The following is a 21,406-nucleotide window of genomic DNA, read 5'->3' as shown; positions in this document are numbered from 1 at the left end:
CCAGTGTGAACGAAAGCTCGTTCCCCCCAAGATTTCCTAGAAAACGGAATATGTAAGAGACCAGAAGTTGACTATCGAAGAGTTCGTGTAGGTTGGCCTTAATAATAATGATAATAATGATAATAATAATGATAATAATAATAATAATAATAATAATGGTAATGATAATGATAATAATAATAATATTAATAATAATGATAATGATAATAATGATAATAATATTATTGTTGTTGTTGTTGTTGTTATTATCATCATCATCATCATCATCATCATCATCATCATTTTCTGCTCAATCATTCTGTAACGTCAAAGCCCTGACAAATGGGTTGTCTGATTGAATTCACAGCCTGTGGTAAAGCTGCCCTTAGTGAAGCAAGGCCAACTTGGCAATGTTTGTTATGAAATGCACACCAAACGTGGGAATATTAGTGGTAAACACGTCTATTGATATTGGAATCCTTCTTCCCTCGGCAGGTTAAAGATGACGTCACCACTGCACCTGCCTATGATGAGAGAGGATCAACGTTCCAGCTCCAGCAGCAGTTAGACAAGAACATGTGTGCACCTCAGCTCCTAATCATGAAGGTACAGCAGCAGTCCTGTCACTCACTCACTCACTTCTAAAACTCTTTAAAGGAAACCAAAACCCAAAGAGCAATGTGGATTGAGTGAAAGCCGCAACATTAGTAGAACACATCAGTGAAAGTTTGAAGAAAATCAGACAATCGATGTAAAAGTTATTAATTTTTAAAGTTTTGATGTTGTAATGACTGGATGAGGAGACTACTAGAGATTATGACGTACAATGTGTGGGCAATAATATAAAGAATATTTAGGGAATTCCAAAAAAATGTATTTTTCATCAAAATCACACATTCCATCAACTTGATACTGACATACATTTGTATGTTAATGGTAGTAATTATTCCCCCTGCTTTCTGAAAGCGGTTAGTCAAGTGCTCTTTCATTACGCTAGAAAAGTGAAAGCATGTTGAATTTTCTTTATATTTTCTATTGTAGTCCAAACGTGATGTCATAAACTCAAGTAGTCTCCTTATCCAGCAATTCCAACACTAAAACTTTAAAAATTCATAACTTTTGCATTGATTGTCCGACTTTCCTCAAACTTTCACTGATGTGTTCTACTGTTAATGTTGCTGCTTTCACTCAATCCACATTTCTCTTTGGGTTTTGTTTTCCTTTAACAACTCTTTTAAAAGCATAGCAATATATATTATGCATTGTTTCACTGCCATTGAATCTCCTTTTTACCATGTAGCTTGATAGCTTAGTCCCAAATTTTGAGAGAAAATATAAAGCCAGAGCAGGCACTCTTTACCTAAAGTATTATTAGATTATATTATCAAATTATGTGCATGCATACATATTTTGCAAGGATATATTGCCCATTTTGTAGGGATATCATTTTGATAAATGCAATATTTCAGGTGTTGTGGAAATTTGGCATGAACAAAAAAGAAAATGACCAAACCTTGTAAGGAGAGAAAATTAAAAACTGTTTTAAAAACATTTTACTTGGAGTTACAGAATGCTGAGCCAGATGTCAATCAATCTATTACTGTATATCGATAACACTGTGTGAGCTTTTCATTCCCAACTAGTCAGACTGTCATGATTGACATTCTGGTTCTTTTCCTATTCTATTTGTTAGTCTACCATAAGCAGATTCCTTGATGACTTCTTGGACGCAGTCTTCCGGAAACCAAGTGACACTCCCGTCACCATCAAATATCTATTTGACTTTTTTGACTCCCTCGCTGGTGAGCACTGTGGAGATGATGAGAAAGTTGTGGCCAGCCGATGGAAGAGTAACAGGTACAATTATGGTGGGAGGTGCTGTTTGATTATGATGCATGTGTGACTGCAGTTACAGGTCATATTGAAGTTTTGTTATGTATCATCACCAAAGCCATAAAATGTCAGGAAAATAATTTTTTTATTTTTTGACAGACATGAATTTGCCAGATGCTAAGTTTTGAATTTATATTTGATTTCCCAGTTTCATTACAATGAAAATAAGGTTTAAATTGTGAAAACTGTAAATGTTATATTGCCAAGTCGCCTTAACTTGCATTTTTCATCCTTTTATGATCTCCAACTTTTTACGGGTAGCGTGACGATGCACCATATATGTGATCTCTGATTAATTACAGACTTTATGAAAGATGACAGAGTTTGGATTTGACCCACCGAAACTCTAGAAGTATTAGCTTTTATTGCTCAATTATATGCATTTTGTGCTATTTAAATGTTTTGATATTCATCTGTACATGTATTAGAAGCAAACAACAGGCTAATTTGTAAGATGTACCAATGTGTCACTTGACATGTCATAACAGTTATGTTGAAAATTAATGTATTACAGATTGCCCTTTAGTGGTACTTAATTCCCATTTAATTGTCAAGTGATTACTATATATGAGGGTGCCAACGAATGTTTATTGACAGTATTTTATTGACTTATCGTTCGAGGAAATTATTAATCATCAAAATCAAAAGTGATTTGGTGCCATAGCACGGTGTGTAGTGAGAGTTTCAAAAATCCTTAATGTTCTCAGGACAATGTTAATGGCTGTAATTCTGTAAAGCATCTACTTAATGTACATGTACATGTATGGTGAAGGTCAATTTTGATACCAAGTCAGATGTGTGACGGACTGCCCATCAATGGAAACATTTATTTCAAAAGCAAATACTATATACGCTGAATATTTCCCAAGATTTTTATTTTCGCAAATTTCATGAGTCAGGTGCTGTTCATGAAATTAGAGACACATGAAAATGATGACTCTGAATCCAATATGAATGTGACGGACACGTATACATTTCTCTGTTCAGTACAGCACTCCACAATCGTGGATTTAACCACTCGCGAAATCGTCGAGGAAGTCTCGATTCGCAAAAAATTTAGACTCGCTAAATATATGGCATATACAGTAATCCTTTTCAAGTGTTTACCCAGAAGAGATGTCATGTGCCATTGTTGAACACAGTGTTTGTTATCAACCCATTGCCTTCATCATGTGATTAATGAATTCCTGTCGATTAAACCCTTTTTGTGCTAGGGACTTCAGACAGAGTGTATAATGCTATGCTATCTCTGTGCTAATCAGTGCTCAAAACACACAGAGGGTTAATACATGTTGTCTCAACCTGCTATATGGGCAGGGGGTGAAGTGTAATGAAATCAATACAGTTCAGAAAGGGAGGTGGAGTCGCAGCATATATAAAACACAACTTCCAATCGAGATGTCTTTCCGCTCCAGTTCCTGTTGGTATTGAAATTATTTTTTTCAAATATTCCAAAGAATCATACAAGAGACAAAACAGAGCTTCAGGAGATCAGTATTTGTACAGTAGTCACAACTATTCTGCCAAATGGAGCACAATATTGGAGTACATGTATCATTGTTCACAAGCCTCTGCCGATAAAGTAATTTCCAAGACAATTTCATACAAAGCAATCAGCAAAATCTGTGAGAAGGTTGCGATCCTTTTGATACAGAAATCCAGATTCAACTGCTAAAGTACTTCAAAGTGAAATTTTGTCTTTGCTCAAAATTTAATCATTTGACTTTAATCTAGTTTTCCTAGTTACAAGTGTACATTTCCTCTTTATCTTGGAGAAAAAATATTTCACTTTCTTTCTGTTATTACTTTTGTATGCGGCAACCATGATACTTATGAATGCCATCCCAAAGCAGTTAAGTGGTTTGCAGGCAAACTGTGCTTCTGAATGATCACTTGCAAATGTTTTTCTTTTTGCGGTGGAATGATGTGTATAGGGTGACTAAATGTGGACTCTCGATCAGTAGACAATTAAAAGGTCTTGCATTATTTATTTGATGAGATGTAGAGTTTGTATATCTATCAATACCACACCACACTCAACATTAATTTCTGAAAATATATTTTAGACTTTAAAGGACAAGTTCACCTTCATAAACATAAGGATTGAGAGAATGTAGCAATATTAGAAGAACACATCATTGAAAGTTTGAGAAATATCGGACAATCCGTTCAAAAGTTATGAATTTTTAAAGTTTTTGTGCAGTAACCGCTGGATGAGAAGACTACTGCAGTGTATGAATAACTTAGATGTCACATGCGTACAACAATATAAGGAAAATATAAAGAGAATTTCACAAAATTTCATCTATTGAAAAAAGTACACATTCCCCTGACTCGTTACCGACATATGTTATGGGTAATATTATTCCCCCTGCCTTTAGAAAGAGGCAAGTCAAGTGCTCTTTTATTATGCGAAAAAAGTGAAAATATGTTGAATTTTCTCTACATTTTCTTTATACTGTTGTACGCATATGACTCACAAGCTGTAGTAGTCTCCTCATCCAGCGGTTCCAACACAAAAATTTCATAACTAAATTCATCACTTTTGCATCGATTGTCCAATTTTCCTCAAACTTTCACTGATTGTTCTACTAATATTGTTGCATTCTCTCAGTCCTTATGTTTATGAAGGTGAACTTGTCCTTTAATAGAGTGCAATGAGAGGTAACTGTATATATGAAGTGGTGTTATTTGTCCACCTTAAAGTCTTTCACAGCGTTTCTGGGTGACCGCCCTCTCGCACCCGTCGTACATCTTCACCATGAGACAATGTCGGCCAGCTGACCAATGCATCACAGTCATCACCAACATGTTGGACGATGCCTGCAAGAATGTCATCCCAGAAAAGAATCAGGTGAAGAGATTTATATGGGCACACACACAGACTTCTTATAAGATTGTCTGATTGCAGAATTGCACCCAAGTAGAGCTCTGAAATTATTTCATTGTCTTTGGAGGCAAAAGACCTGGTGTAAAATTTTATTGTACAACAAATTAAAGATTTATCTCAATCTTGGGGGGAAAAAAAAGATGCCATGAAGGCATCTGCAATCAAAATCTGAATAGAACCAGATTGCTGTTTTCAAGTTTATACCTACAGTTGTATGATGTACTCACTGTGCTGTGTCAGCATGATGTAGCAGGCTCATAATAACAGTTTCCCAACGAAATGTACATGTATGCCCCTTGATATGCAAGTAAAGTTTGTCTGTATATACTTGAAAACCTGGTGGAAATTCTCTTTTGCTGCTCAGAATCTTGACAGAAATAACATTTTCTAAATGAAATATGTAAGAGATGGAATTAGAAGTAGGGAAGTCAATTGTAATAATTGCATTCATGATTGTTATGTATTTGTAGAGCCCAACACTGATAATAATTTTTGCTTCCATATTGATGTTGGAATACCACATTTTTGTGAGTAGTATACTAGGCGGAATGTGTATTGAAGAAAGCGATAAGCAAATATTGTTTGATCGACTGGAAGGTGAAACAGAAATCAGAATTTATATTGACCATGAAACATACTTTGCATTCCAGGATCCTTCTCTGAGTAGGTTAGTATACCTAAAGGATCTTCCTGGCTACATCAAACTGATTGAGGCTTTCTATGATGACATTGCCACCCAGCCCGGAGTCTCTCTTGGCCAGAGTCTACACGAAGAGTTTGGAAAGATACAGCAGGTGAGTTCAGACGTATAGACCAATCCAAGGATCTATTTATGTGTGATTGTGGTGTCAACCGTATCAGGGCAATTACCCCCCGAGGGCAATTTCCCCCTGGCTAAATAGTGGTTAGTAATAAGGTTAGAGCAAAGATTAGGATTAGGTCTAGGGTTGGAGTTTGGGTTAGGTTTAGGATTAGGATTAGGATTAGGGTTAGGGTCAGGGTCAGGGTCTGAGGTGATTGCCCAGGGGGTAATTGCCCTAGACCTCTCCTAGGAGCCGGCCACAGTGCCTAACCTAATTTCCCAAACAGTATATGTGTAGCCGTGTGGGATAACGGGGTAATGGCAGATTTTGTCGCCAAGTCCGATAGTGTATAGTAATGCCCTGTGGAGATTTTTTCTTTTTTTCAGTCGTTCTGTAATTTAGCCCTGAAAACCTGGTTGCCTGTAGTGAGTTAAATGTTAAAACTAGTTGTTGTCAGCCCAATTCAGTCCATTGTTTTGTCTGATAACACACACCAAAACTACTAATTGAAAGTAATTTGCTTTATGTTTGGCAGTTAGTACTTTCTGTGGAACGTACGCTGAAAATGAATAACAAACTCAAGAGTCTGAACATAGAAAGGAAAAAAATTTGATGGATTGATTTAATTTAATTCAATTGGATTTTTTTCACAAGACTGCAATTGCAAAAGAATTGAATACTTCAAAGCATGCAACAGCAAGTCCCTATCAGATGAATCTTTCAGTCAGCCAGGAGATTTGAACCATGGACATCATGATTTATGGTCATATCCACTGAGCCACAAGCACTCTTCTATCTTTAGTTTTTTTTTTTTTTGTTTTTTTTTTTCTGAAAAGACTGTTTTCTGTATGTCCACTCCAACAATTCAGTTCTCTTACCATAAATTTATGATATACATGACAAGGATTGTATGTAATATGCATATGTAGCTTCAATATGCTACCAGAGTCAAATTGAGTTCTTATATCTTTGTGTCTGATGATGTGACCATTATTTTTGTTGTTGTTGCTACTTTTGTCAACCAACAGGAATTTAGTGGACTCTGCAGTCGTTCTGCCACTCTGAAAGAGTTGTATGACTTTGCCAAGCCGGACATGCAAGATCTGGTGAGTGATGCATGTGCTGTAAACCATTGTCACATGTACAACATGTACATTTTGTACTCTGACTTTTTTTTAGAAGTGCACAATAGTCCGATTCATGAGCATTCACAGGTAATCACAACATCGCAAGCTTAATCAAGCGTGGAATCATTAGTATTGTTGCATTGTGGCAGTATTCGTCAAAAGTGTATGCTTGAACGATATGGATATCACACTTAGCCCATTGTGGACTGGCTGATTTTGCTATGACACGTAGACATACTATGTACACATAGACAGCTGCTGGAGTATACTCGGGACTAGTCTTCAATGGGTTGATTTTTTGCCACACACTTCATCTAAAGTCCCTCTTATCTCCTCTCCCAAGTGGTTTCAGTACTCAGTGGGAAGTGGTTAATGTAGTCTACAGAGCATTCAAGTTAATTTGAATGAATAAAGTAGAGTGAAAATGGCAAAATTTCTATCAATATCGGGCATAAATATCAAAGTTATTGAATTTTGAATTGTCATACATGTTTTTGCTAAAGAGTGATACTGGTTGCAATCACAAATGTGTATTAGCTTAAGTAATGATGTCATCAGCTGATGACTTTGCCCGTGGTTTGTGTCTAAAAATATCAGAGAGGTTACATTCTTGGTAGATGATCTAGCTGCTACAACCCTTGTGCCCGTATAAGGTAATAAATTCTGGGACATTGCAACACAGTCAACATTTCCTGTGTGAAGGATATTAGTTTCTATATTATTCTACTCATATCCAAAAGGGAATTACAACATGTACAAAGTGGATATTTATATACAGGTCAATTGGAAACTACTGTGTGTGGCCATGACATAGGAATGCCACGTGGTACTTTCTTGGCAGTATTTTGTACCTTGTATTTTTTTTTTTTGCCAAAAATCTGCAGGTTTTATGGAAAATACTGTTTTTCCCCATATTGTATCACTACATGTTTATTGCAGGAAAGGTAAAAAATACTGTTTTCCACCCAACATGTGTATGCATTTTCCAGCCCTCAGAATGCTGTGTAATATTGTTTTACTAAGCTGCATGATATCAGCAGCTCAGTTCAATTCAATTCAATCTGATTGATTAGAAATACAGTTAGGGCTGCCATGTCAGCAAAGAAGCTGATTTGTAGAGCCACAATACAAATTTACTTTTGAGGAAAAATGTACAGCACATAGTATAAAAATCCACATTGCAAATGAGTCAGTCAACCAAGGAGACAAAAAGAGAAACACACAATTCCAGTGCATTTGCCGAGAGCAGAGAATTTGAAACTTATCTAACTTTAAAGGCATAATTCACCATTTGCAGATGAAACAAAAAACCTGCACTAGTGCTTTAAAATAGTTCTAAAATGTGAGTTAGGGGTAGAAACAACTACTGTAAAAATCTGAATTGTGAAAATCATTGTTAAGTATTGTTAAATGTAGAAAATGTGAACAATAGTTATAATAAAATGTTTCCAGACTAAACTGTCTACAGTTATGGTTTATTGAGAAAAATACAGGTATCTCCTTGTATTTTAGGCTTTATTGCAAAAGTTGTATATGATAGGATGTTTTGTGGTACAACAGACCTACACATATGTATTGAATGTCATATCTTGAAGTTTAAAAAAAAAATCACTATTCCCAAAGGTAAACAGGACCTTTAAATGTGTGGTTTGCTACTAATGTCACTATTTCGCGAAAGTATATGAAACTTTGAAGTTCCTTAAAACAAAAGAAAGCAAAACACATCAAATCCAAATCCAGACGTTGCTATTTGCACCCTGCCTGAAATTTACAAAAATTGTACTTCACCATCATACTAATGACAGTGTAGACATGTAAAAATATGCTGGTTTCCTCTAAGTCCATTGCAGAAAGAGGGAAGTTAGGAAGTATAATTGGCACTCCGTGTTTCCTGTTAGCAATTATTACTGCGGTGCTTTCGATACTCTCACTCAGTGCTAGTGGTTGTGGAGGAAGTTTTTGTAGATATGTTTTTACAACTGTGATCTGTTGAATTGCTTCCCTGTATAAGAATGACCAGTGCCAAGTACTCAGAAAACTCTTTGTTCAATTGTTTGTCCTGTTTTTAAAGTCATGCCGTGTATGCATTGTCATCAAAGTCATTAATTGTTTTGACCCTGTTCAAATAACAACACAAGATCAAGCATTTGAAATGTATGAATTCAAGTATGCAGTAAAAATCAGATTCATGTGTGTAAACTAGCTTATGGTATGTACACCAAGTATACCATTACTTATTTAGTATGCAGTAAAAATGAAAGTTCATGTGCAGGTGGATTTACTGATAATATCAGTATAATACATACATTGTATCATCTTACTTTCCAAAGTGTAGAGGGAATTTGCTACACTTGGAAAAATATGAAGTTTACTCCTTCAGGCCATCTAAAACTTAATTTTGTTAAAAGAAAACTGTACTGACATTTTCTAATTGTCTGATAATTCTAATCTACATTTTTTTATGCCTACTACTGGAAAGAGAGGATTCTATAACCCAGGATAAGCCTGTAATGAATTTTTGAAAAACATGGAAACGAGCAAGCCATGGAACGATCCACACAATTTGGCCTACGTCATGGGTGCTCTTGGTGAACAACTCCGACTTAGGCAAGACGAACTACATGATGTCAATTTACTGATGAAATCTCACACGAAGTACTGCAAAAGCTGTTATTTAGTATAATTGCAATATGGAGCTAAAATAAACATGTTAAACAATATCTATTAATCTTTAAAAGCAATCTCTTCAACAGCTTTTTATTTAGATAAAACTTGTGGGGAAATTCCAGATATGCAAAATGAAATTGGCATCGTTATCCGAACGTGCTGCCCATAGAAGACTGTGTGTAAGTAATGTTACACTACTATGCATTGATGATCATGATCGAGCGATGGTTCGCCAGTTCAAACTATCTAACGTAGATGAGGGCTGAGTGAATCTAAATCCAAATGTAGATAGACTCTCTTCAACGGCACGCACAATTTACGCTTAGTAAGATGAAAACGGTGCCCAGTACACATAGACTCTGAAATACTAGAACTAGGACTAGGACTACTGAGCAGTCAAGGAGTAGGTTCTACGTGGCAGTCCAAGTTTTGATGAGTAACGTTAGGCCCTACACTCACTCACTGTCGACATTGCAGCTGTAGGCCCTATGTGCACAGCGCTAATAAGGCAAAGCGTAATGTTATAGTACACATACCCCTGCTGCCAGAACTTGAAGAAAGTCCAGACGAAAGTCCAGACTCCAGATCTAGATCTGGACCCTTGTCCTGCAGGCACTGTTGTTCCTGTGCTGAATTTTTCAGTTAAGGTATCTGCTTTATGGATTTCCGATGTTTTGTAGTCGAGATAAATCTCATAGTGGTATTATGTACGCCAAGGACTAATGTTAGATCTAACAGTTTGTTTCAGTAGGCCTACTAGGACCCATATCTCAAGTGGCCTGACCACGTAGATTCTAACACAGTGTCGCCGCTTTGCGATCCCAGCGCTGGTGTAGTTATAGTGCTAGCGTACTTCCGTATCCATGTAGATATCTCAAAATTCACCTTGCCAAATGGCACCAAACTCACAGGAAATACTTTATGATTTATATCCAACAGCTCACATTAATTGGAAACAAATCGCATGTCCGGAAGCGTAAGTGTAGATGTGGACTTTCCTGTCGGCGTCGCTAAAAATAATCTGCTCTACGACTAACATGAGTGATTGTGGCCAGGCCCTACCTACCTGCTGCGCACGCACAGACTAAAGTATGCCATTTTATATCATGAGACAAATCTTTCAAGTAATCGGGGGCAATATATAATTTACAAATTATTTGTGGTAAGTTGAATGAAAAATGTAGTTCCTATATCACACAAGTCGCAAAAATCATTACGCTTTTGAGTTTAGTTCTCGCGTAAATTCCCCTTTTGCACAGTACTAGTCGGCTAACTTCAGTTCTAGATTGTGCATCTTGTGTTCGCCAAGATCTCTCGCGAAGAGTGATTTTTTTTTGAGTGACGACTTGAAAGTCAGCGTCAATATTGATACTTCTCGATTACTGATTTACTGTCTTACATCTGATACACTGTATCTGTTATTAGTATTATATGCATTACATGTATGAGCATAGCTGTGGATCCAGTTATGTTTGTTTTGTTTTGCTTTTTGTCTTTTTTATGCCTCCGCCAACGAAGTGGCCGGAGGCATTATGTTTTCGGGTCGTCCGTCCCGTTTTGTTTTTGTCGATATCTCAAGAACCGTGTGGTGGTTTTACATCAAACTTGGTATGAGGGTATATCCTGGGGGGATAATACTTTGTTTGGATTTTAGGGTCACGTGGTCAAAGGTCAAAGGTCATAGGTTATTTTGTGAAAAAAAAGGTTGAAAATTCATGTTTTTCTCCATATCTCGCAAATGGTTCAAGGTATCTTCATGGAACTTAGTATATGCTTGTTTCAATGGGCAGTGATTATCTAGGGAAGTTGGGGGTCATGGTTCAAAGGTCAGGGGTCAAAGGTCAAGGTCAACTCCTCAGAATATCACTACTTTCCTTATATTTATGCAATGCCTGAAGGTTTTTTTTTTTTTTTTTTAGCTTGATGTATGCATGTATTAGGCGCAACAGATTTAATATCACGAGCGTTCGCCCGCGTCCGGCATGCCTTCTTATCTGTTAAGTAGCCAGCTTGGCTCGAGCTTGGCATGCGCCCATGCCGTCCGCGTTCGGGAACGCCAGCCTAAAAGAGCGTGTTTATACAGGAGCCTCTCGCATCGGCGCGCATGAGCCGGTATTTTACCTCCCGCATGAGCGCTTATTTCTCGTGTTTATACAGAAGTCAAAATACCGGCTCATGCGAGCCGATGCGAGCGGACCTCAGCTAAACCGGACCTCTCGAATTTTGGGGTCAAGCATAGGTCACGTTCGCAGTGCAGTTTATTGTATGATGGGTAAAAATGAAGAAAAATCAAGATGGCACCGGCAAAGTCATCAGGACCACCAAGCTTGAAGGTCATTCTTGTAACGTTCCTCTTGACAACCACCCGGCCAAATGATCAATTGAAATCCAGTTTTTCAGTAAGAAGGAGAAGACGTGGTTCGATCATAACAGATATTAAAATACACGCTTTCCGGTTACCTCTCGAATTTCGGTCGTCTGTATAAATACACAGCAAAATACGCGAGGCTCCTCTCGCATCGGCCACCTCAAAAGGTGGCGGACGGAACCTCTCGCATGAGCCTGCATTTGGCGGCGTATGCCGGCATACGCCGTGTTTATACAGAGCAAAATTCGAGAGGTCCTCTCGCATGAGCCGGCATGAGCCGGCATGAGCGCGTATTTTGCTTCTCTGTATAAACACGCTCAAAGTCTTTTGTTTAGTGCCTTTGTTTCGAACACAATAGCGTCAACTTCACTGCACCCAATCGACCACGAAGCCATCGCTCCATGTAGCCAGCGTTCGGGAACGCCCGGATTAAGTCTTCCCTTTGTCTTGTGCGGAACACTTATACACAGTTGATTTCATGGAAGCTTAAAAAACGGACAAATTAGCAAACAAATGAAACCACCAAAGGCATCGCACTATACGCGTCAGTAACGCTGTGATTACCTTAATTTGCGTCGACGAGAGGCGTAATCAAAAAGTATATCCGAAAGAGTATTTATTCCCCTTACATGAGCGTGAGACCACTCTTGTAAGCAGCTTCTCAGGTGAAGCAAAATGTGTGTAATGAAGTGACAAGTGTATTAAGAAAAACATTCACAATAGCTAGGTAGATTGACGGAAACTTGACACCCATGGCCGTGCCAGCCAGGCAACAGGCTGGTGGAAATTTCCAGGAACTTCAAAGCAGGTTTGCCGCCAGGCAAAACCGCAGGGTAAAGGAATTTGCGTACGCGCTGAATGGGTCGTAAACATCGTGTCAATTGCATGGGGCCTGGGAACAGGGGCTATGTTTAGTAACCCCGTGCTGTATAATACGAGCATGCTGATGGAGACACGTGCTGGAGTTGGCGAGAGCTAGCTGATGAGAGCTGCCTGCCTGAAACCAGGGAGGTGCATACACATCTGGCTCTGCTGAAACTATGGAGCTATAGTACAGTAAAGTCGACACGATAAAAAAGTCCCGATTTTTGCCTTTGTTATTCCTTGAAAATTTCTTCGTCTTAGTCGACATTTAGAAGTCGACAACTCGCGTAAGTCGACCTGATTTTTTAGTGCCAACTGAGCTGAAATACGTGTTTATTCCCTCGTCTAAGTCGACATATTTTTTTTTTCGCTCAAAATCTTATCGCCATTCTCTGAAAAAGAATTGTTTTCCCGCGAGTCGGTAATTCGCTAGTGTACGGCGTGGTAGCGTTCGCGCCATGCGTCCATTGTCTTGTACGCCAGAAATGAAAGGGCATACATTCATTTACATTCTTTGGAGAATTACATGTAGTTGCCTACCCAAAGCAGTTCACTTTCCCCCTTTTCTCCTGCTCGTTATTCTCAAAACGCACAAACTGTGTACACATAAAGGTCCTAGTAGAAAATCATTATCAGAACATGATACACGTGTAGGTGTTTCTGTTTAACCGAATATTCTAACGTTAATTATTCCGAAGCGTTAATAGAAACCTGGGCCCGTTTTTAGAAAAGTAATCAAATGCAACCACATGTAATTAAATGCAACTGAAAATTAAATGCAGGTGTATCAAATCACGAGCAACTTTGCACATAAACGCAAGTGCGTTGCTGAAAAGGCTTGCGTTTGATAATCATATGAAACTAGAAAATAATTGTACAAACCTGAAACTCAATTGCGTTGAAACGCAACTCTTGAAGTCAAATGAAGTCCATCAAATCACGCGCAACGCTGTATTCAAACGCAAGAGCGTTGCAGGGAAGACTTGTGGTTTTCGTAAGAAACTAGAAACTGTGGTTAAAAGCATCTCTTAACATCTACGGAGGTGCGTTATTGTTGAAAAGTCTTGCATTATTTTGTTTGTTTTTTTCGTACGCAAAATTAAAAATTAAACGCAGCTCTGAAAATCAAATGCAATTGCAAGTCCTTGTGATCACGCGGAACGCTGAATAGACTTGCGTTTGATAATCGTACGAAACTTGAAAATTGTAGGGAACTTCTTTAAAACTCAGTTGCGTTTCAACGCGATTCCATAAATCAAATGCAAGTCCATCAAATCACATGCGACGCTGTATTTAAACGCAAGAGCATTGCCGAGAAGACATGCAGTTTTTGTACGAAATTATAAGAAACTGCGTTTAAACGCATCTCTAAACATCTACGGAAGTGAGTTATTGTTGAAAAGACCTGTATTATTTTTTACTTCGTACGCAAAATTAAAAATTAAACGCAACCCCAAAAATCAAATGCAAGTCCATCAAATCACACGGAACGCTGAAAAGACTTGCGTTTGATAATCATCCGACACTAGAAAATTGTAAGAAACTTAAACTCAATTGCGTTTAGACGCAATTCTAAAAGTCAAATGCAAGTCCATCAAATCACAAGCAACGCTGTATTTAAAACGCAAGAGCGTTGCAGAAAAGACTTGCGGTTTCTGTACGAAACTAGAAACTGCGTTTAAACGCATAAAAATCTATACCGAAGCGTGCTATTGTTGAAAAGACTTTAAGAATCATATTTTTTTATTTCGTAACGGAACTTTCGCCGTGACCGAACTTAGTCTGCACTAGCAGGGGAAAGACATCGCAACATTTTACACGTTTCAAACTACCGAAACGCATCGTGCTTCACGAAATGTCAGTGAAAAAATAGTAGCAAATTATTGTTACTGCAGTTCGCTATTCCGAAGGTTTAAATCTCAGTCCAAAGTTAAATAAGTCCGACGATGGAAAGATATTCATCTTTACGAAGGTTAGTAATCCGAAAGGATGTCGTTTCCGGATTAACAAATTTTTCTTCTTCTTTTTATTTCAGACTGGCCCGCGCCGTACAGAGCGGTAATGTTGCGAATCGGAGCGCGAGAACAATTCATTTTCAGAGTATGGCAATAGAAATTTAAACAAAACAAAATCACATGGCGACTTAGGGAAGGAAAATCACACATCCTATTTCAACTCAGTCGGCACTGAAAAATTATCTCGACAGAATCATACGAAATCACACGCATATCTTCACAGCAACGCACTTGCATTTAAATCGCAAAGTTGCATGCACTTTGGGGAATATGCGTTTGTTTTTTCAAATCAAATTTAAAACGTACAGTGTCTAGAAACGGGTCCAGGTTTCGGATCCCGCTCTTTCAAAATCTCTCAAGAGATTTGGGTTTTGTGCAATGCCGTTACTAATCCGCGTGTGCTTGTTTCGCAATAAAACTCGAATGAAGATGTACACAGCGATAGAGGCTCAGCTCAGTAGATACCTGCCTCCAGTGACAATATTCATGTATACAACAAAAGAGTTTGTGAGCCCATTAGCGCAATGTCTATTCATGACTATGTGTAGCTGGTGCCCGATCGATACTTTCATTGTTTGATGGCACATGACTAGTTGACCATGGAAAGGGGATACATGTATAGGCCTACAGCTTGACTGCTTCCGCACAGGAGGAATACCAACCTGTCCATTCTCAAGTCGACCTGCAAAGAGAATCTCGCTTTTGAGCATTTCAGGCTCTTGGAGATGTGGAATTGGGTTGTGTAAAGCTAAAAGCCGCGTTTACACCATGTTCCCGGCAACCACGGCAGTCACATTTCAGGCCATCAAGGACAAAACGGGACGGACGTGAAACAACGCTGTGAGACGAGATAGGCAAATGTGACAGGCCGTGATTGCCGTGATTGATATTCGTTGATGTGACAAATAAATATGATTCATTAATCCGAAACCGCACGAATTTTGTGATTCTAAAGGTGCATTTATCGGGATATGAAATTAATTACGTTACTCTGAAAACGAATGACACAACTTGTTCCTTTTAATTTCTGGGATTAACAAAACATCAGAAAGCAAAGCTTATTTAATTTTCGGATTTTTAGTCTGACATTGGGGGTTAGTAGTTCGGAAAATAAGTATTGAAAATCTTTGAGGCAAGAAAATACGTTGAATTCTTATTATGGCATCGTTATTTCCTTTGCCTTATGTTCATTATTCCGAAAGAAGAATAAGGTTCGTAAATCCGATGGTTCTTTTTGCAGAACCCGCAAAACACGCAAATTTGATATGCCTTAACTAATAAATTTGTTAATCCAAAATTGTATTAGGGCTCGTTAATACCATTTGTGGCACTATTCCGAAGGTTCGTAAATGTGAGAATGAATTACGTGCATGGTACGAAACTTATATCATTTTTGGCTAAAAGAAAATTAGAAACGCCGAATCTTTTCCTGTGACGGGAATATGGGTTTATTTCTGAACGTGACATCGTTTACTTCTTTGCACGATATTCATCATTCCGGAAAAAAAAAAAAAAAATATTCAGATGGTTCATTCATCCGAAAATGGAAAAAAGGAGGGTCGTTTATCTGTAAAGGAATTATCATATTCGTGGTAAGAAACTTCGTTTTCGAATCAGCTATATAACGTCCGAAATTTCGAAACTTATAAGAAAAGCGAACCTTCAGCATATCAAAATAGCGAATCGTAACAGTTTTTTTTTGTTTTTTTTTTTAATCGAGCAGTGTGGAATAACAAATATCCGACATTTATTTTAGCATGGTATGGAGCAGAATGTTACTGCTATTCACTTCCAAAAGTAAAAGCAATCATCTGACATTTATTCTGGCATCTTCTGAATGTTATTGCTATTTACTTTCGAAAGTAAAGCAAATATCCGACATTTATTTAATCACCGTATGGAATTGAATATTACTCTGATTCATTTCCGAACGTCAGAGGAAACATTCGACATTTATTTTAGCATCTTCCGGAGCTGAATGTTATTGCTATTTATTTTCGAACATAAAAGCAAACATCAGACATTTATTTTATCATCATACGGAGTTGAATATTATTATTATTCATTTCCGAACGTCAAAGCAAACATTCGACATTTATTTCAGCATCTTCCGGAGCCGAATGTTATCCTTATTCATTTCCGAATGCAAAATCAATATTATCTGACATTAATCTAAGCACCGTACGGAGCTGACTCTTACCGTTATTCATTTCCAAAAGTATAAGCAAACATCCGACATTTATTTTAGTATCATACGGAGTCGAATATTACCGTTATTCATTTCCAAAATTAAGAGCAAACATATGACATTTATTTTAGCATCTTACGGAGCCGATTGTTACCGCTGTTCATTTTCGAAAGTAAAGGCAAACATCCGACTTTTTTAGTGGCCCGACGTGCGTTTTTGGTGGCCCCGAGCCACCGGGCCACCGTAAGTGTCAAGCCTTGACTAATGTCATCGAAAAGTAAACCAGAATGCAACTTCTCGCTTGTGAATAATCGCAAAACTTTGGCAAAACTTTTGGAATACCAGCCCTGTTCATGACGCTTGAAACTGCGAGTCGAGAGAATTTTGCGAACTGGTGCAATGTTACTCCGTAGCGTAGGCGACTGTACTTGACGATTAAAAATGCATGTGGAGTCGCAATCGTTTGTAAACTGTCTGAAGTGCGCGATTTCTCTCACCCTGTTTTTTGCCACGCGATTTATTTTTAACTGGCAAGAACGATGTGGAATTCTGGCGTCCACCGTAAATTGTGCACTTGCCGGCGCAAATTGTTCTTTTCATAGGTGAAGCCGTGCGCGGAAGGCACGTGGTTGGGATAATCCTTGCGTTCCTAAAGCGGAAAGGAACGCCATGAATGCGACTTGTGAGCAAGTCCGTTCTGTTGCGTCCAAGGAACGCCCTCATTAGGCTGATGAATAGAGGGATTAAGCCCCCCATTCTGCACGCAGGAGGAATAGGGGCGTCCCCTAACAAAAGGAGGAACGCGAGCGTTCCCCATGCGGCCGAACGCTCGTGAAATTAAATCTGTCATGCCTTACTCAATATATATTCTGTGGGAAGTTTCTTGCCAAAAGGTAAAAGGTCAAAGGTCAAGTGAAAGTGCTGAATTGCACTTTTCCCTCCATATCTCAAAAGTAAGTCAAGGTATCATCATGAAACTTACATATCTATGCATGTTCAACCTAACAGTGATTCTCTTTGGAACTGTGAGGTCAAAGGTCAAAGGCCAGGTTTAGATAATGCTACTTTCCCATTTGATACTGAAATTATACTTTTTCTCAATACCTTGAAAATTACTCAATGCATAAACTTATAAAAGGGTCAAAAGTCAAGTAAAAATCATCAGTTCCCCAAATACCTGCACTCTGACATTTTAATCATTCATCCAATCGAACCTAGTTCTAGGAAAGTGAACATTCAGCACATTTGTGGCAAACCTGTCATTAATAATATTTTGCCAATTGTGTGAAACTGTCATCACACATTGTCAAGACATTGTACTATAGACCTATTAGGAGAACCATGCATTATGGCGGAGGCATATCAGTCGCCGTAGCGATATATATCTAGTTTTACTTTACCATTGTGTACTTGATTGTGTGCACGATGTACTGACTGAAATAATTTCCGCACAAGTTCTTTTTCTAGCTTTGAACAGCCTCACAGGTTTTGTGCGTACAAAGAGAATCTGTAGAAGTTTTTGAATAGCGATTTCTCGGTGTATCCACTTGGTACTACCATAAGTGGGGCATTGGTTGGTGCAAGTGGTCATATTGTTTTCATTCAGATGAGGTTTCGGTCGCTGTGAGGTGATAACATTTTATCTTCAAGCTAAACTCAAGTCTGTGAATTAAGTGCAGATATAACATAGGTTTTAAATGAGATGCTTTACCACTCATTAATTCTGTCCAATCTGTTCAGCCCTTTCTGTGCCAGGGACTTTGGACAGTGTGGACAATGAGATGTTTTATTTATTTATATATTTTTTTGTGTGCCAAATGGCGCATATGGTACACATTGGGTTAAAAAATACCGTCATAAGCAACCATGTGGCTGAAATCTTTATAATGTACAGGAATTCTGCCCTTGTTACGGGAGATCATATCACAGCAAAGTTGGCAAATATTGATAATTCATGCTATCGCATGTAAATGTGTAAATCCCTACAGCGGTGGCTCTTTTTAATTTCTTTGATGATGTGTTGACAATGCTGCTGCCTCGTACACAAAAAGTATCGAGCACTTTATCCATCTCCCAACTACTAGATTAAGTAGATTTTCTCAGCAATTCCTAAGTACATGTACTGGGAAAGGAGTATTAACTGTAGGCGCTGAAAATGCATTTCAATCGTGAATAGTGTGTTAGTCATGATTAAAAAAAAAGAAAAATTGTGATTACTGCACACATGCGTGTTTTTGCTCTACGCGTGTCTGCTGTACAGAAATCCACATTGCAGAGAGTGCACATGTAAACACTAAAAATGTCACCCTACTTGATCTCTGCTTGTTGCACATGGGTGGGCAAGATCACAGCATTCATTTGCATGTAGCATATATTGTCAGCATACAGACCCGACCGCCAGCAACGATGTGTTTACACTTATGTGCGATAGGGAGAATTGTTCGTGTTGCAGTTGATATTGCAACATTCTCGGCCAGGAAGCAACCAGGAAACCACTCCACACTGGGCGTGTTGTATGTGTGTTTTGTTTGTTTGTTTGTGTTAAAAAGAGGACATAATGTAGTCCATTTCCACAAATACATAAAATCAACGGCTATACAGTCAAACCTGCCTTAGCGGTCACCTCTCTATAGCAGCCACCTGTCTATACATGTAGCAGCCACTGAAAATTCCCCCCCGAGAGAAAAGCAATGTTAAAGACCCTGTGTATAGCGGCCACCTGTCTAACGCGGCCAGCGGCCACAAATTTTGTTTCCCGCGGTAGATTTTAACCTGTCTATAGCGGCCAAAAACCCGACGGAGCCGTAGCCGAGCCGAAAATTCAGCATGTTTTTCTGCTTGTTAGCCGTGCCAGCATTCCTGGGCAACGTTCAGTGATCTCCACCGTTGCATTCATCACTTATTCAGTCACAATAATGCACTAGTGTTAAGCTTTCTTCATGACTGTACACATACTACATGTACTGTGCAAAAATTTCATGAACACCGGCATTGTTCTATGCATGATACACACATGTGTATACGTACACACATGTACATGTACATGTACATGTAAGTATATATAGATGTATACAACGATGATACATATTACCTGTCTATAGCGGCCACCTGTCTATAACGGCCACTTTTCCCGTATCCCTTGGGTGGCCGCTATAGACAGGTTTGACTGTAGTTATGTACTTGTAGGCCTGAACATTTGCATATCAGTTTACAAGATTGCAACAGGTTTTATGGGTTGAATGTGGTATTAGAAGGGACCTTTACTTTTAGATAAAGCATACATGTAGCTTAAAGAACAAGGTCATTAAGTATTGTGAACACATAGATAAGGGAAAGTGATATCTATATAATAAAAGAAAAAAAAACAGGGAGAGCTGGGATAGGATAGAAAGGGGGAAATGGGGGAGGAAGACACACAATGTGTGGGACAGGTGTTAAGTTAATCAAGGCTTCAAGTGGTTTAGAATAACCTTTGAATATTCACAAGGCATACAAGTCAACAGTTTCATATCTCATCATATCAATTTCAAAAGTGACTTCCTCATTTCCATGGAAATGGGGCTCTGAGGGATGTATGGAATATTTTATAGATTGTGCAAGTTGTCTTTTTTGGCCCTAGGGTGTTATAATTTCTTTTAACATCTTTGACACTTGACAGACTCAGTTTCTTGTAAGCAGCGGGTGAAGTTATTGATAGGGTAACTGCAATATTGCAGCTCCCCCATATCTCAAGATCATTATGAAATGGGGCTCGGAAATGTCACATAGAAAATAATGACCCTGTGACCTTGATAGGCATTAGGAGGCAAAAGGCAAACACCAGTGTATAAAGAGTAGTTGAATGTTTTGATTTACATTCAGTTGTCTGATGTTATCTACAGTATACAAAGAAAATTCTTGGACTTCGTACTTACACTGTACAGGCAGTGCATGAAACACATCAGGAGGAAAGCAAATACTCCTTCCTTCTTCTAGATGCTGTGTAGTTGTGAATACAAATGTAGTTGTGAATAGTTGTGAATACTAATGATTATTGAACTACCCTGGTAGCTTGCTATTAATTAACATGTATTGCTGTAGAAAAATGGTTATCTTGTACTGGAGCACATTTTGTGCTGGAAAACCTCCCCCCCCCCCCCCCCCAACAAAGGTTGAATGCAGTATGTTGGAATCAGCATGTGATCAGGCAGGTGTTCAGTTACAAATATTTGTGGATCCAACTACCAGTGTAATTCTCCAGTTTTCAAATGAATAAAACAAATATTTGGCACACATGTTGAGCTCAATGTGGAGTTGTGCGTGACACATTTTTCAGCAGTAATGGAAAGTGCATTGCCATGGTGGCAGAAACATAATGGCCCCCAAATCACATAAACAGTCTCACAATTCATGGGGAACAAAGCAAAATTCTTACAGAGTAAACATGGACAGAAATAAAGTTGACACATTGCTATATTTACAGAATCAAAAAGTCCCAGTTTCTTTCAGGGTGTTCAGACGCAAAAAAACAACAACACACAAACAAACTAGAGAAGCACTCTGAGAGCGCAGACCTCCGCCAAGCATGCAAATCATTTTCACCACTGATCTTGTTCTTCCATAGAGATATCAG

The 21,406-nt window shown here is 38.5% G+C and overlaps 1 protein-coding gene across 1 annotated transcript in view; it reads left to right on the top strand.

Annotated features, from left to right (window-relative positions):
• The window catches only part of LOC140245312 (plexin-B1-like), a 64,112-nt gene that overhangs the window by 27,896 nt on the left and 14,810 nt on the right, over window positions 1–21,406 (top strand). Inside the window, exons 20-24 of the mRNA XM_072324898.1 lie at window positions 475–585; window positions 1,673–1,836; window positions 4,579–4,726; window positions 5,413–5,556; window positions 6,594–6,671. Coding sequence (XP_072180999.1) covers window positions 475–585; window positions 1,673–1,836; window positions 4,579–4,726; window positions 5,413–5,556; window positions 6,594–6,671 — 645 coding nt within the window. The remainder of the gene's footprint in view (window positions 1–474; window positions 586–1,672; window positions 1,837–4,578; window positions 4,727–5,412; window positions 5,557–6,593; window positions 6,672–21,406) is intronic.

Source organism: Diadema setosum, chromosome 2, assembly GCF_964275005.1.
Source record: "Diadema setosum chromosome 2, eeDiaSeto1, whole genome shotgun sequence".
NCBI classification, from domain to species: Eukaryota; Metazoa; Echinodermata; class Echinoidea; order Diadematoida; family Diadematidae; genus Diadema; species Diadema setosum.
This window is presented reverse-complemented; position numbering and strand designations above follow the sequence as displayed.